General features: G+C 34.6%; 1 protein-coding gene across 1 annotated transcript; it reads right to left on the reverse strand.

The window, feature by feature from the left end:
- Positions 1–5,769: 5,769 nt before the first annotated feature.
- On the reverse strand, positions 5,770–6,149 carry LOC141522145 (large ribosomal subunit protein P1-like). Its single transcript, XM_074235305.1, has 2 exons — positions 6,088–6,149; positions 5,770–5,980 (listed from the first exon to the last, which is right to left on the reverse strand). The coding sequence occupies exons 1-2, from the start codon at positions 6,147–6,149 to the stop codon at positions 5,770–5,772; spliced, it is 273 nt and encodes a 90-aa protein (XP_074091406.1).
- Positions 6,150–14,869: the final 8,720 nt, after the last annotated feature.

The raw sequence follows: 14,869 nt of genomic DNA on the forward strand, positions 1-14,869 counted from the left end.
TGATAAATACTTGGAGATTCGTTCATTCATTTAGATTCATTGAACATCTATTGACCACCCTCAATTTGCTTGGCTGGAAATCATTTCGTTTGAAGAGTACATCTTTTCACAATAAATTGTTTCACATGGTGCGTTGGAAAATGGATTGGACCAAAGCTTCATGCTTAGAGAGGTTAATTGCCTTAACTAAGGTCATATTGTTACTTCATGGCATTTAAAGCTACACACCTTGCCTCTTAGCATATTTTCATTTGTATCATTCTGGTAAAAAATAATTACAATTTAATTAGGTGAATGATATTTGCAAACTTATTTTATGTAACCATATGACCAATTTAAGTGATAATTCAGTTTCATCCCTCTCCTCCAATGTGCCTATTGACCTAATAGTATTCTTTGATTCTCAATTAAAATCTCAACATCTACCAGAATTTCCATCCTTCCTTAATTCTAATGTCTTGTCTCTGTTAATTATTTCCTATTTATCTTGTATGTTATATTTTTTGTATTTATTTGTTTGCATGATGTCTTCTACATTAGTATGTAAATTCCATAAGAATAGAGATGGTTTCTTTTTTCTTTTTTTTGCCTCTTTTAAAATACAATGTCCAGGATGAGGTAGGCACATAATAAATGTTTATTGTCTGATACATTATCAAATGCATTTCACCATACTTTTTTCTTATTCCTTAGAATTCTCTTTCCTTATCTTTAAAATGAGAAGACTGGGTATGAGAAACTTGATTTTTTATCTCAGTTCTAATGTTTTCAGACCATGTGTAAGCTATCTAATGTTCCTAAACTTCAATTAACTTAACTGTAGGAAAGATTGAAATGTCACACTATGTCTCTCTACACAAAACAATGAAAAGGAGTTGTGCAGAAAAGTTTTTATTGGTAAAAGCTGTATAAATATAAATTATTATTAGTTTGTTGTTGTGAATTATTATTTAGTCAGCCTGTCTTCACAAACTGTGCCCAACAACTGAAAAGATTTCCTTCTATGACTAACTATTAGTGAAGACTTAGGAAAGCATTGCAGTCTTGAGAAATGGAATCTAAATAGTTAGAATTAAGTAATGTCCAGATAGTTTTAGTCCTTGTAAAACAGGAAATGCTACAAATGAGATGCCATCAATATTATCAAAAGCATTCTGTCCTGTTAGAGAATTAATAAGTTTTAATTGCTGATGCACATGCTATTGGCATTGTAGAAGGAATAACTAAGTCAAATACAAAATGTATGACAAAAGCATATATGGGCATAAGCACTGCAATCTCCTGAACCAATCCCCCATAGAAAAAAGTATTCTACTTACAGAATTGCATACAAATGTATAGGAAAAGGCACTCTTGGACCGTATTGTATTTCCCTTAATTAAAGATGTATGTTGAGTTTCAATTGGTTAGTAAAAAGAAGTCTTAAGTGGACAGAAAGTGAGTGTACTCGAAGTGAAAACAATTTTGCTAATTTCCATCATGACAGGGAGGTACTAACTCGTAAGTTACACACACACACACACACACACACACACACACACACACACACACACACAAACACACACACACATACACACACACACACACACATATATTGTTTAGGTTTTTGCAAGGCAAATGGGGTTAAGAGGCTGGCCCAAGGCCACACAGCTAGGTAATTATTAAGTGTCTGAGACAGGATTTGAACCCAGGTACTCCTGACTCCAGGGCCAGTGCTTTATGCACTGCACCACCTAGCTGCCCCCGTAAGTTATATTTCTAAGTTTTGAAGTTGTACTTCATCCCCTGGTTTCCTTCAATTTTTGTCTAAAATCTCATCTTCTACAAGAAATAATTCACAGTTCCCTCAGTCTTAATACCTTCCCCTTAAGACCATCTCCAATTTCTCACATATTTATTTTATTTGTACATGTTTAAAATTATCCTCCATTAACCTGTGAACTCCTTGAGAACATCAGTTTTTTTTACTTATTTGTTTTTGTTTTATATTTCCTATCCTCAGTATTTAGCACATTGACTGAGTCATAGTAGGTACTTAATTGATAATTGACCAATTGACAGGGGAGTTTTGTTCCATTATATCCTACAAAAAGCATTCTGATCCATATTAGTATACTGGAACTAGCAGGAATCGACATGTGAAAATTATTTGTTAAATTTACAGTATGAGCATTTATGTCTCTGAAATTAGCAAATGATATAAATCAGGGATTGATCTTTTCTGTTGGATTATAGAATTAAATTGATGGAGAAATGTTAAGAAGAAAGATTAAATAAAAAAGTACATTAGACAAACATTTTTTCCTCTCTCAGAGAGCAACTTGCCAACATTTTAGAACTAATTTCCTTGTCCCTAAAGTACACAATGGTACTAAAAATACCATAATAATAATAATAGCTTTAAGTGATGTTTTATGAAAGCATTTTACATACATGACCTCAATTAATTTTCACATCTCTTTCAGAAAATAATTGATAGTATCAGTGTTATTTGAGAGATCAAGAAATTGAGACTTATAGATTAACTTTCTAATGATCACATAATATCAGTGGCATAATTTGAACCTATATTTCTTGTGATTACTAGTCCAGTGCTCTTCTAAACTGTGTCCTCCATTCCTCAAATATGGGAACATGGGATCTACATTTTAATTTGCAATGCCAGAGACACATCTCTCCTTCCATGTCTTCATTTTGACCTAGAAGTAGGTCCAGTGACTACGCACATTCACTTAAACACCTCCACTTATGAGAGTGTAGTATTCTTTTTTAGGTTTTTTTTCAAGGCAAATGGGGTTAAGTGGCTTGCCCAAGGCCACACAGCTAGGTAATTATTAAGTGTGTGAGACCAGATTTGAACCCAGGTACTCCTGACTCCAAGGCCAGTGCTCTATTCACTGCGCCACCTAGCCGCCCCTGAGAGTGTAGTATTCTTTAGGAATAGTAATGGGAATTAATAAGGAGTGGTAGTAGAAGAAGAAAAATAAGTAGAATAGATAGCTTTATATCTTGCAAAGTGCTTTTCAAATATTGACTTATTTGCTCCTCATAACAATCACGGTAGGTAGAAGTTATTATTATCCCCATTTTTTAGTAAAAAAAAAAAATGAGACTGAAAAATGAATTATCCAGGATCAAATCTTGAATTTCAGATTACATATCTGACGGGATAAAATTTGTTCTCAAGTGTTTCTGACTCCAGATACAAATGTCTATATACTATACTACTTAGGTGTCAATAAGGCTTCAATGTACCCATTTTACTTTTACATTACAAATTCTGACATTGATTAGCAAAGTTTTCTCTCTTCTCATTAGGTAGAAACTTATCTTCCTACAATTTGATTATTGCTCTAATTCTGCATGTGTTTTTGGTAACCAACAACATTAAGTCTCCCATGATACAACTCTACAGAGACGCTTGAACATATAACTGGAAACATAATTTGCAAAGGCAATTGAGCAAGCTAGTTTTATCACCAAAGAAAAGGAAAGTTGCATTATATTTCACATTAAACAATTATAGAGAAACCAGAAACCAGGAGGGGGAAGCATTATGTGAACTATTTGTGTGTTGATTAGTGGATGTTGGGGGTCCTTCCAACCCCTGGCAGAGCGAAGAATGAGTTAAAGAGTCATGTGACTGAAGGCTGACTAATAAAGGAAGAGACAGGACTCTGACAAGATGGAAAAGAATGTTTGATTTATTGAGCCATACACAAGGTTATATTTTGCAAAAATCACAAGGTCCCTCCTTTATCTAATTCCCTGAGCCCACTGAGTACTGCCCTTGTTCTCAGGCCGTGCTGTTTGTACTGGCATATCAAGTGTGTCATAACTGCAAAACCTCTTATCTTCCAGGGAACATTGTATGCTAGAAAGTAACTACTTAAGTTTTCTGGGATGGAGAACCAAATCACTGCTACAAAGAGGTTTATTCAACCAACATGGTCAAAGACCTACTCACTTGTGGTCTTCAACAATGAGATAAATAAAAAAAAAATTAGGAGAGAAATGAAAATGTGATAAGAATATAATCGTATACCTAGATAGAGAGAAGATATAGATAAGGGCATGGTTAAACATTTAGTATGTTTAATCTAATATCAATATAATAATATAATAATGATATTAATGAATGTGATAAATTAGTGATGATTAGTATCCTCCTTCCTAAATTAAACTTTATTTGCCAAGGTGCTGTCCTGGGCCTTTTTCTTTTTTCACTTCTCTCTCCACATCTTTGCTCTGGTGATCCTAGCAATTTTTAAAGTTTAATTAGCATCTGTATGCAGATAAATGTGATCAGATAGCAGATCAATATGACTAGCCTTGTTCTCTCACCTAAAATTCATACGAACATCATCAAATGTCTATTGAACATCTTCATTGAAATATATTATCACACTCCCTCCAGTAAAACCTGTTTGTTTTTCAAATAACCCTATTTATGTTAAGTAGAATATCATCTTTTGAGTCATTAAGTTCACAGTATCAAAACTATATTTAACTCTTTCCTCTACTTCATCTTTCATATACAATTGATTACCCAGTTTGATTGATTCTACCTCTTAATTCTGTCCTCTCCATTCATTCTCTATGCATTAATTGAGATTCTAATTTCCATTCTTCTGTTCCATTATGATTAACTTCTTTTTTCCAAGTTTGATTTTTTTCAAGTCAATGGGGTTAAGTGGCTTGCCCAAGGCCACACAGCTAGGTAATTATTAAATGTCTGAGGCTGGATTTGAACTCAGGTACTCCTGACTCCAGGGTCGGTGCTCTATCCACTGTGTCACCTACCTGCTCCCTTAACTTCAAATTGAATTCTTGGCTTCCCTTTTCTAATGTGTCAATCAATAATCTAATAAAATAATCATGTTAAAGGATGATCATAGCACTTATCTTTCAGAAATCTTGAGTGGTTCTCTATTTTGCCTTAAGAATAAAATATGATTTCCAAATGTTGCATTTAAGGCTATTCTCATTATGAATCTAGTTTTCCAAGGTTTAGTTTTTATAGTTTCTTAGTCTAGTTTTCCAGGATGAGATGCATGTTTCTATTTCTTTGGTCAAACCAAACTGATCTCCTTGATATTCCCCAAATAGGACCCTCCATCTCCATCTACAGAATTCATTACAAGCCTTCCCCCAATGCCAAAAATGTACTCTCTGCCTTACTGAGTTTCCTTCAAGGTTTGACACACATTGCATCTACCACTAGAATTCTTGCTTTGTCTATGGGTGTGTATGCATAGGGACAACTCTCTTAAAATTTTAAATTCCAGAAAAGGTACTTAACTGCATTTACAGAAAATGTTTTCTCACCTGTGTGCTTCCCATGTCCATGAAATACAGGCCTTATTATCAAACACAAAAATTGTATAATGGTAAAAACCTATTAAAATATGAAGAAATTGCTAAATTTTCAAGAGGATTGACAACTTTCAGTATAAAAGTTGTCATTGAGAAGCTCTTTCATTCCATTTGAAGACCCAGTACCTAGCATAGTATGTCTCACTTAATAGGAACTTAATACTTATTGAGTAATTCATTAAATGTAATAAAACTGAAACCTTATTTTTCTTGCTTTATAACCCTGATTCCTTAATAAAACAAAACAAACAAAAATAAAATGTGTTTTAAAAAATGATCTTCAAGCACAAGTTCTCTTATATCATTAAAACTCATTAAAATCTAACTATTTCAAATTTTGGGAAAATATTTTTTAGTTGAATTAAGCCCTTTATTTAATGTTACGGAAAATATTTAGTCAAACAGACCAAAACCCATATCATCATAAGACTCCTCGGATTCTTCTTTTTTTGCTTCTTCTTTCTTCTTCTCCTCAGCTGGGGCAGCTGCACTAGCAGGAGCAGCACCTCCAGCAGGGGCAGCACCACCAGCCTCTAGGGCAGGTCCACCAACTCCTACATTGCAGATGAGACTTCCAATACTGACATTAGACATAGCCTTTGCAAATAATCCAGGCCAGAATGGTTCTACATTCACACCTGCTGCTTTAATGAGGGTGTTAATTTTATCTTCCATGACCATAACTTCGTCCTGGTGAAGGATGAGGGTGGAGTAACTTCTTCCTTGTGAAGGATGAGGGTGGAGTAGATGCAGGAGAGTTTGGAGTTGGCCATTTCAGGGGATGGAGGAGACCTGTTTGTAGTGGTGCTAGCTGCCGGCTGAAGTGGAGTTACCTCAACATGGCCTTAGCTTCCGAAAAAGAACCGAGCACCTTACAGACAACGGAGGAGAGGCTGGGAAAATATTTAACATGAAATTTGATACATATGTACACACAACATAAAAAATACATTAGAGACACAATGTATAATGTAGTTCTGGATTTGGAGACATAGAGATTTGGTTCAATTCTATACTCTGACACTTAGTAGTTATATGTGGCATTGAACAAGTCATTTAATTTCTCTAAATCTCAGTTATCTATAAAATCAGCACACTGACCCCTGAGTAGTAAGGATCAAATGAAACACTATATTTTTTATTTGTAAAGATTTTATTTCTTTTGAGTTTTACAATTTTTGTCCCAATCTTACTTCCCTCCCCCCACCCCTACAGAAGGAAATTTGCCAGTCTTTCCATGCTTTCCATGGTATACATTGATCTAAACTGAATGTCGTGAGAGAGAAATAACATCCATAATGAAGAAACAAAGTATAAGAGATAGCAAGATCAGACAATAAGATATCAGTTGTTTTTCTAAATTAAAGGGAATAGTCCATGGTCTTTTTTCAAACTCCACAATTCTTTCTCTGGATACAGATGATATTCTCCATTGCAGACAGCTGCATATTGTTCCTGATTATTGTACTGATGGAATGAGTAAGTCCGTCAAGCCTGATCATCACCCCCATGTTGCTGTTAGGGTATATTAAGTTTTTCTGTGTGTGCCCATTTCACTCAGGATCATTTCATGCAAATCGCTCCAGGCTTCCCTGAATTCCCATCCCTCCTGGTTTCTAATAGAAAAATAGTGTTCCATGACATAAATATACCACAGTTTATTAAGCCATTCCCTATTTGAAGGACATTCACTTAATCAATTCTTTTGCCATCACAAACAGGGCTGCTATGAATATTTTTGTACACGTGATGTTTTCCACCCTTTTTCATCATCTCTTCAGGTTATAGACCCAGTAGTGGTATAGCTAGATCAAAGGGTATGCACATTTTTGTTGCCGTTTGGGCTTAGTTCCAAATTTCTCTCTAGAAAGATTGGATGAGTTTACATCTCCACTAAGAATATAATAGTTTCTCAGATTTCCCACAGCCCTTCCAACAATGATCATTGTCCTTTTTGGTCATATTGGTAGGTCTGAGAGGTATCAGTTGGTACCTCAGAGAAGTTTTAATTTGCATTACTCTAATAAATAATGATTTAGAGAAATTCTCATATGACTATGGATTGATTTGCCTTTCCATATCCTTTGACAATTTTTCAATTGGGGAACGGCTTTTTTTAAAAATTTGACTCATTTCTCTGTATGTTTTAGAAATGAGTCTTTTGTCAGAAATATTAACTGTAAAGATTGTTTCCCAGTTTACTACATTACTTTTGATCTTGGTTACAGTGGTTTTGTCATTGTAAAAGCCTTTAAATTTATTGTAATCAAAATCAATACTAGTTTGTTTTTAGTGGTGTTCTACATCTCTTTCTTAGTCATAAACTGCTTCCCTTTCCATAGATCTGATAGTTAAATTACTTCTTGATCTTCGAGTTTGCATATAATATTTTTTATGTCTAAATCCTGCATCCATTTTGATTTTATTTTGGTATAGGGTGTGAGGTGTTGATCTAATCTAAGTTTCTTCCATACTAACTAATTTTCTCAACAGTTTTTAATCAAAGAGAGTGTTTTTATCCCAATACCTGAACTCTCTGTGTCTATCAAACAGCAGTGTACTATAATGTTTTCCTGGTATTGCACCTAGTGTATTCCACTGGTCCACCACTATATTTCTTAGCCAGTTTTGATTGCTGATGCTTTATAATCTAATTTTTGATCAGTAGGGCTAAGCCGCCTTATTTTGCACTTTGTTTTCAATGAATCCCTGGAAATTCTTAACTTTTTATTTCTCCATATGAATTTACTTCCAACTTTTTCTAACTCATTAAAGTAATTGTTTGGAATTTTGATTGGCAGGGCACTAAACAGGTAGTTTAGTTTTGTTAGAACTGTCATTTTTATTGTAGTACCTTGATCTATCCATGAAAAGTTGATGTTTACCCAGTTATATAAATCTAATTTTATTTGTGTGAGAATTTTTGTAATTGTTCTAAAAAAAGTTTCTGAGTCTGCCTTGGCAAATAGACTCCCAGATATTTTATATTGTCTGAGGTTTCTTTGAATGGGATTTCTCTTTCTAGCTCTTTCTGCAGTATTTTGTTTGTCAAATATAGATACATTGAGGATTTATGAGGGTTTATTTTATATCAACTTTGTTAATACTACTAATTGTTTCCAGTAGCTTTTTGGATGATTTCTTCTCATTCTCTAGGTATACCATCATGCCATTTGGAAAGAATGAGAATTCTGTCCCTTCCTTCCCAATTCTAATTCCTTCAATTTCTTTATCTTCTCTTATTGCTGAAGCTAACATTTCCAATATGCTATTGAATAGTATTGGTGATAAGGGGAACCCTTGATTTACCCCTGATCTTATTGGGAATGCCTCTAGGCTCTCCCCAGTGAATATAATGCTTGTTGATGGTTTCAGATAGATTCTGCTTATTATTCTAAAGAACAGTCCATTTATTCCTGCACTCTAGGGTTTTTAGAAGGAATGGGTCCTGTATTTTGTCAAAAGCTTTTTCAGCATCTATTGATATGATCATATGATATCTAATATGTTTGTTGTTGATATAATTAATTATAAGAATATTTTTCCCAATATTGTTCCAACCCTTCATTTCTGGGACGAACCCTATTCGATCAAATGTATTGTCCTAGTGATAACTTGTAATCATTTTGATAAGATTTTATTTAAGATTTACTTCATCTTTGTTTATCGGGGAGATAGGTCTAAAATTTTCCTTTCTCTTTTTTATCTCTTCCTGGTTTAGGCAGCAGCACCATATTGGTTTTATAGAAAGAGTTAAGTGGAGTTCCATATTCACCTATTTTTCCAAAGAGTTTATACAGAATTGGAACCAGTTGTACCTTAAATGTTTGGTTGAATTCACTTGTGAATCCATCAGGCCCTGAAGAATTTTTCTTAGGGAGTTAAATGATGTCTTGTTTAAATTTTTTTTCTGAGATAGGCCTGATTAGGTATTTAATCTCCTCTTCATTTAACCTGGGCAATTTATATTTCTATATATTTTTCCATTTCACTTAGATTGTCAAATTTATTGGCATAGAGTTTGGTGAAATAATTCCAAATTATTAGTTCAATTTCCTCCTCATTGATGGTGAGTTCACCTTTTTATTTATGATATTAGCAATTTCTTTTTTTAATCAAATTGACTATAGTTTTTATCAATTTTATTGTTTTTTCATATAACCAACTCTTAGTTTTATTCATGAATTCAGCAGTGTTTTTACTTTCAATTTTATTATTTTTCCCTTAATTTTTAGAATTTCTAATTTGACATTTAATTGGTCTTTTAAAACTTTGTGCTTACTCTAAGTTTTTTAGTTAAATATTTAGTTCGCTGATTTCCTCTTTCTCTAATTTACCAATGTAAGAATTTAAAGATATACTATATTGTCTGATAGCTGCTTTGAGTGACTCCTAAAGGATTTGGTATGTTGTTTCATTATTGTCATTACCTAGGATGAAATACTTAATTCTTTCTATGATTGGATGTTTGATTCACTCATTCTTTAAAATGATGTCATTCAGTTTCAAATGAATTCTGCATCTGTATCTCCCTGGCCCAATATTGCATATAATTTTTATTGCAATGTGATCTGAGAAAGGTGTATTCACTATTTCTGCCTTTCTTCAATTTGTTATTAGATTTTTATGCCCTAGTACATGGTCAATTATTGTATAAGTGCCATGCACAGCAGAGAAAAAGGTATATTCCTTTCTATCCCCATTCAATTTCCACCATGAGTCCATCATATCTAGGGTTTCTAACAATCTATTTACTTCTTTAACTTCTTTCTTATCTATTTTACAATTTGATTTATCTAAATATAATAGTGGGAGGGGGAGGTCTCTCATGAGTAGAGTTTTGCTGTCTATGTCTTCCTGCAGTTCTTTCACCTTCTCCTCTAAGAATTTGGATGCTATGCCATTGGTTGCATACATATTCAGTATTGAAATCACTTTATTGTCTATGATACTTTTTAGGAGGAAATAGTTTCCTTCCTTATCTCTTTTGACACTATCTATTTTTGCAGCTGCTTTGTCTGAGATAAGGATTGCTACCTCTGCTTTTATCACTTCAGCTGAAGCAAAATACATTTTCCTCTAACCTTTTACTTTTACTCTCTCTCTCTCTCTCTCTCTCTCTCTCTATATATATATATATATATATATATACTCTGCTTCAAATGAGTTTCTTATAAGCAGCATATTGTAAAATTCTCATTTTAATCTACTCTGCTATTCGCGTATATTTTAAGGGAGAGTTCATTCCATTCACATTCAAATTTATAATTACTAACTCTGTATTGCCCTCCATGCTATCTTACCTCTGTTTGTATTTTTCACCTTTTTCCCTTTAACCATATTCCCCTTTATTGTTTTTCTGAATACCACTGCCTTCAGTGTGTTTGCCCTCCTATATTCACCATCCTCCAATTTCTTTCACCTTTTCCTTTTTTTCATTTTCCCTTTCCTTCCTTCTGTTAGTTCCCCTTTTACTCCTCCTCCCTGTCTCTGTCCCCACCTCCCCTTTCCCCCTTTTAATACTTGAATGGTAAGCTGTTGTTTAAGTTAACTGAGTGTGTGTGTGTGTGTGTGTGTGTGTGTGTGTATGTTAACTTTATGCCAAGTCTGATGAGAGGAAGATACAGGTGTTTCTTATCTCTTCCCTTCTTCAACCCTCTGTTATCATAGGTCTTTTTTACCTCTTAGTGTAATGAGATTTACTCCATTCAATCCTCTCCCTCCTCCTGTCTCATTCCTGTCCTCCTTTTTAAGGAGGAAGTGCTTTTAAATCATTCTATCTGAGTCAGAAAATTCTGAATATCCATCAATTCTGGCTAATTATATCCTCTCTGATAGATTTACAATTCTTGAGAGTTATTAGAGTCTTTCTCCCAAGTAGGGAAATAGCAGTTTCATCCCATTGGGTAGCAGTCTCATGGACAAGTCATGACTGTCCATCATTTATGGCTAAGTATATTCTCTCTGATAGAATTACAATTCTTAAGAGTCATGAAACTCTTTTTCCCATGCTGGGATATAGCCAGTTTCATCTTAATGGATAGCAGCATTTTTTTTTTCTTTACCCCCTTTTTTAATTTTTTTTTTTACCCTTTCATGTGTCTCTTAATCTCCAGTTTGATGTTGGAATATTCTATTTAGCTCTGTTTTTTTCATCAGGAATTGTTGGAAGACTACCATTTTGTTAAATGTCTATCTTTTCCCCTGAATCAGAAAGCTCAGCTTTGCTGGGTAGTATATTCTTTGGTGTATTCCAAGCTCCCTGGCTCTTTGGAATATCTCATTCCAGGCCCTTAGATCCCTTAATGTTGATGCAGCCAAGTCCTGCATAATCATTACTGTGGCTCCTTGGTATATAAAGTGTTTCTTTCTGTCTGTTTGCAGGATTTTCTGTGTTATTTGGAATTTGGCCACAAGATTCCTTGGTGTTTTCATTTTAGGATCTCTTTCCAGAGGGGAGCTATGTAGTCTTTCAATTACTATTTTTCCCTATGGTTCCATGACATAAGGGCAATTTTATATCACTTAATCCTGTAAATCTGGCCTAAGACACTTAACAATTACCTAGCTGTGTGGCCTTGGGCAAACCACATAACACCATTGCCTTGCAAAAAAAAAAAAAAAAAAGAAAGAATTACTTTCTTTTTGCTTTTCCCAATTGAGAATGTGAGAGAAATAGTCTCATTTTGTATTTGTCCAATTGTATATTCCAATGATGTGTTTTCTTGTTGCAAGGTGTTACTCTTCACTTGGGTTTCTTTTCCCAAATTTTCCAATTAGTTTTTAAACTCCTTCCTTATTTATTCAAGGAAATCTTTCTGTGCTGGAGACCAGATCATATTCTCCTCAGAGGTTCTAGGTCTCTCTGAGTTAGGGACTTTTCCTTCCAAGAATTTTTCTATGGACCCTCCTTACACTGGCCTTTCTTCATTTTACTAAGACCTTGAATTGGGGAGGGCCTGGTTCACTGAGGTTTGGCGTTGGGATCTCTAGAGGCTTTACTCACTGAGTGTACTCTCTCCTGTTTGCCAGTAAATGGTCCTAGAGGATTTGCTTGCTGAGTGTAATAGCTCCAGCTGGACAATAGGGAGTGATGGTTGCTTTCTCTGGAGTGTCTGTGACCTTGATTGAGGCCCTCTCTCTTTTGGCCTGGTGGGAGTGATTGAAGCTGTTAAATACTTTTGTCTTTGATCAATAATGGGCTGTACCCTGGGGTGAGGTGATCACTCTTCCTATTGTCAGCTGGAGTGGCTCTGCAGCTCAAACACCTGTGCCTGGGGCAGAAAGTCTGTCATTGTGTTTGTTCTGGGTAGAAGCTTCAGCTGAAATGGAGATGTGGACTCTGAGTTCCTCTTGACCTCTCTCTTTCCCTGCCAGCAAGTTCCTGAGGGTCAGCACCAACACCAATCCCTCTGTTCCCTAGTTGACCCAAGGCCCTGTGGTTGACTAGGTTTTGACCCTATTGCTGATCACCCTGGTCTGGTTCTCAGGACTTCAGGCTCCTGGGCTCCAAGCCCTCCTCTCATCAGGCTAAATCCTCAGCTGTTCCAGGCTCCCAGACCCTCCCCTGTCCTGTGCTCCTGGCAGATTCTACCCTCTGTTCCCGGACTCATTCATGACTGTAGAAGACAAATCCTGAGGTAGATGTTCTTTCTCCTGACTTTTCTTTCTGGATTTTGTTGATTGGATTTCTGTTAAGAGGTTTGTTTAATATCATATATGGGGGAATATCAGGGGATTTTAGAACTGTGTCTGTCTTCTCTCTGCCATCTTGGTCAGAAGTTCACAGGAAATAATATTGCTAAATACTTTGCAATACTTAAAAATGCTAGGTGATTGCCCTATAATATTAAGAACTAAACCTGTGAGTTTTTGAGCATTGATGAAACAGAGGTATCAAACATAGCCAATGTGTCACATACCATCTAAAACCTTTGGAAATATTTAACAAAAAAGTAAGGTACAATACAACAGAGATAATTTTATATTTTGAAACAATGTCAATACATAATGCAAAGGAATTCCTGCATATAGTTTAGTGACTGCAATTTCTGTTTAATTATGATACTACAGACTAAGAAATTTGAGTTCCACAGGTCACACAACCAGTTTATGTGAAAGGAAGGTTTTGAAGCTAGTTCTTCCTGATTTTTGAGGTCAAATTTTTACCTGTTATACTATACTGCTTCTCTATGAATATCATATATTATTCTTTCTAGATTAAAATTCATGATATATTACTATTATTCAATAGTAATAAACAAATAACAATCAAAATTCTTTACAATTCTGATTTCTATACTTTTAAAAAGAAGGAATATGATAATTCTTACTAGAAATGAATATAAGAAAATATTATTTTTAATAAATAAACCTTACTATGATTGCTGCAAAAATTATGACCTAGCAATATGATTCAAGAAAACTTTAGTGTCTTAAATACAAGCAAACAAGAAATTCCTCAATCACTATTCAAAACACACACACACACACACACACACACACACACACACACACATACACACTTAAAGACACACCAAGATTTTGTGTAAGGCAGGGGACTGTCTCAGTTTTTCCTTTTGATTGACTTGTTGCCCCTCAGATGAAACTGCCTCTTGTACAATTCACTAAGCCTGAGGTGACCTCAAATACATTCTGGTATGCACAATTTTGCTTTCAAGTTATCTTGTCAAGGAAGCTGACAATCTCAATAATATTACTTTATAGACTCCTTGGCAAAAATTTCTCCATCAAGAACCCAAACCACAAATGTTTCTTGTCCTTGGGTCAAGGAACATAAAATTTATTTGGTCTTATATTATTTGAAACTGGCCTACTTGTATAAACTCTGAGTTTGAAATTGAAACCAGAGGCAATGAAAAATAAAAAAGAAGACATCAGCAAAGACATTATATATATATGTATATATATACATACACATACATACATATGTACATATACAGAAAAATCCCATTTTTATTGATTCTATCTTTTGCCACATCATTTACTGATCCACTTCATCTGGTAGAATACAGATCTTTTGGGCTATCTAATGATGTTAAAATGCTATCACAGCAAAAATTTCCCTTATTGTCCTTGATTTTTTGCAGAAGAACTCAGAGGAATTGTACTACAAAAATATGACATTGACTCTCACAGGAAAAATGAGAATTATTTCCTTAGACACTTGTATTTTCGTTGTTTGTACCTTTGGTTATTCAATGACTGCTCATGTTGTCCATGTTGTATTCTGTATAGTCCAATTCTCTATTTAGCTATCTGCAATAAGTTTAATTAATGCAGATTTAGCACTGGGTTATTCATGTACCCTGCACAAAGCTGATTACAGCATTGTGATAGGAGACACAATTAGTGCTATAACATCAGTACCACATCTTCTACTTTATTCTTTCAAAAGTAAATTAAAATGGTGTTTAATTACAGTATTTTTGAGTATTCATTTTCCAGTTTAATAGGGTTTCCTGATAGAGAA

The sequence above is a fragment of the Macrotis lagotis genome, chromosome 1 (genome assembly GCF_037893015.1).
Source record: "Macrotis lagotis isolate mMagLag1 chromosome 1, bilby.v1.9.chrom.fasta, whole genome shotgun sequence".
NCBI lineage: Eukaryota > Metazoa > Chordata > Mammalia > Peramelemorphia > Peramelidae > Macrotis > Macrotis lagotis.

What these genes read in the sequence shown, in the direction of transcription:
- LOC141522145 (XM_074235305.1), bottom strand. Translation starts at nt 6,149, where the DNA reads ATGGCCAACTCCAAACTCTCCTGCATCTACTCCACCCTCATCCTTCAC. An exon ending in CTTCACAAGGAAGAAGTTAC is followed by an intron (nt 5,981 to 6,087) that starts TCCACCCTCATC and finishes GCCTGGATTATT; the next exon opens with TGCAAAGGCTATGTCTAATG.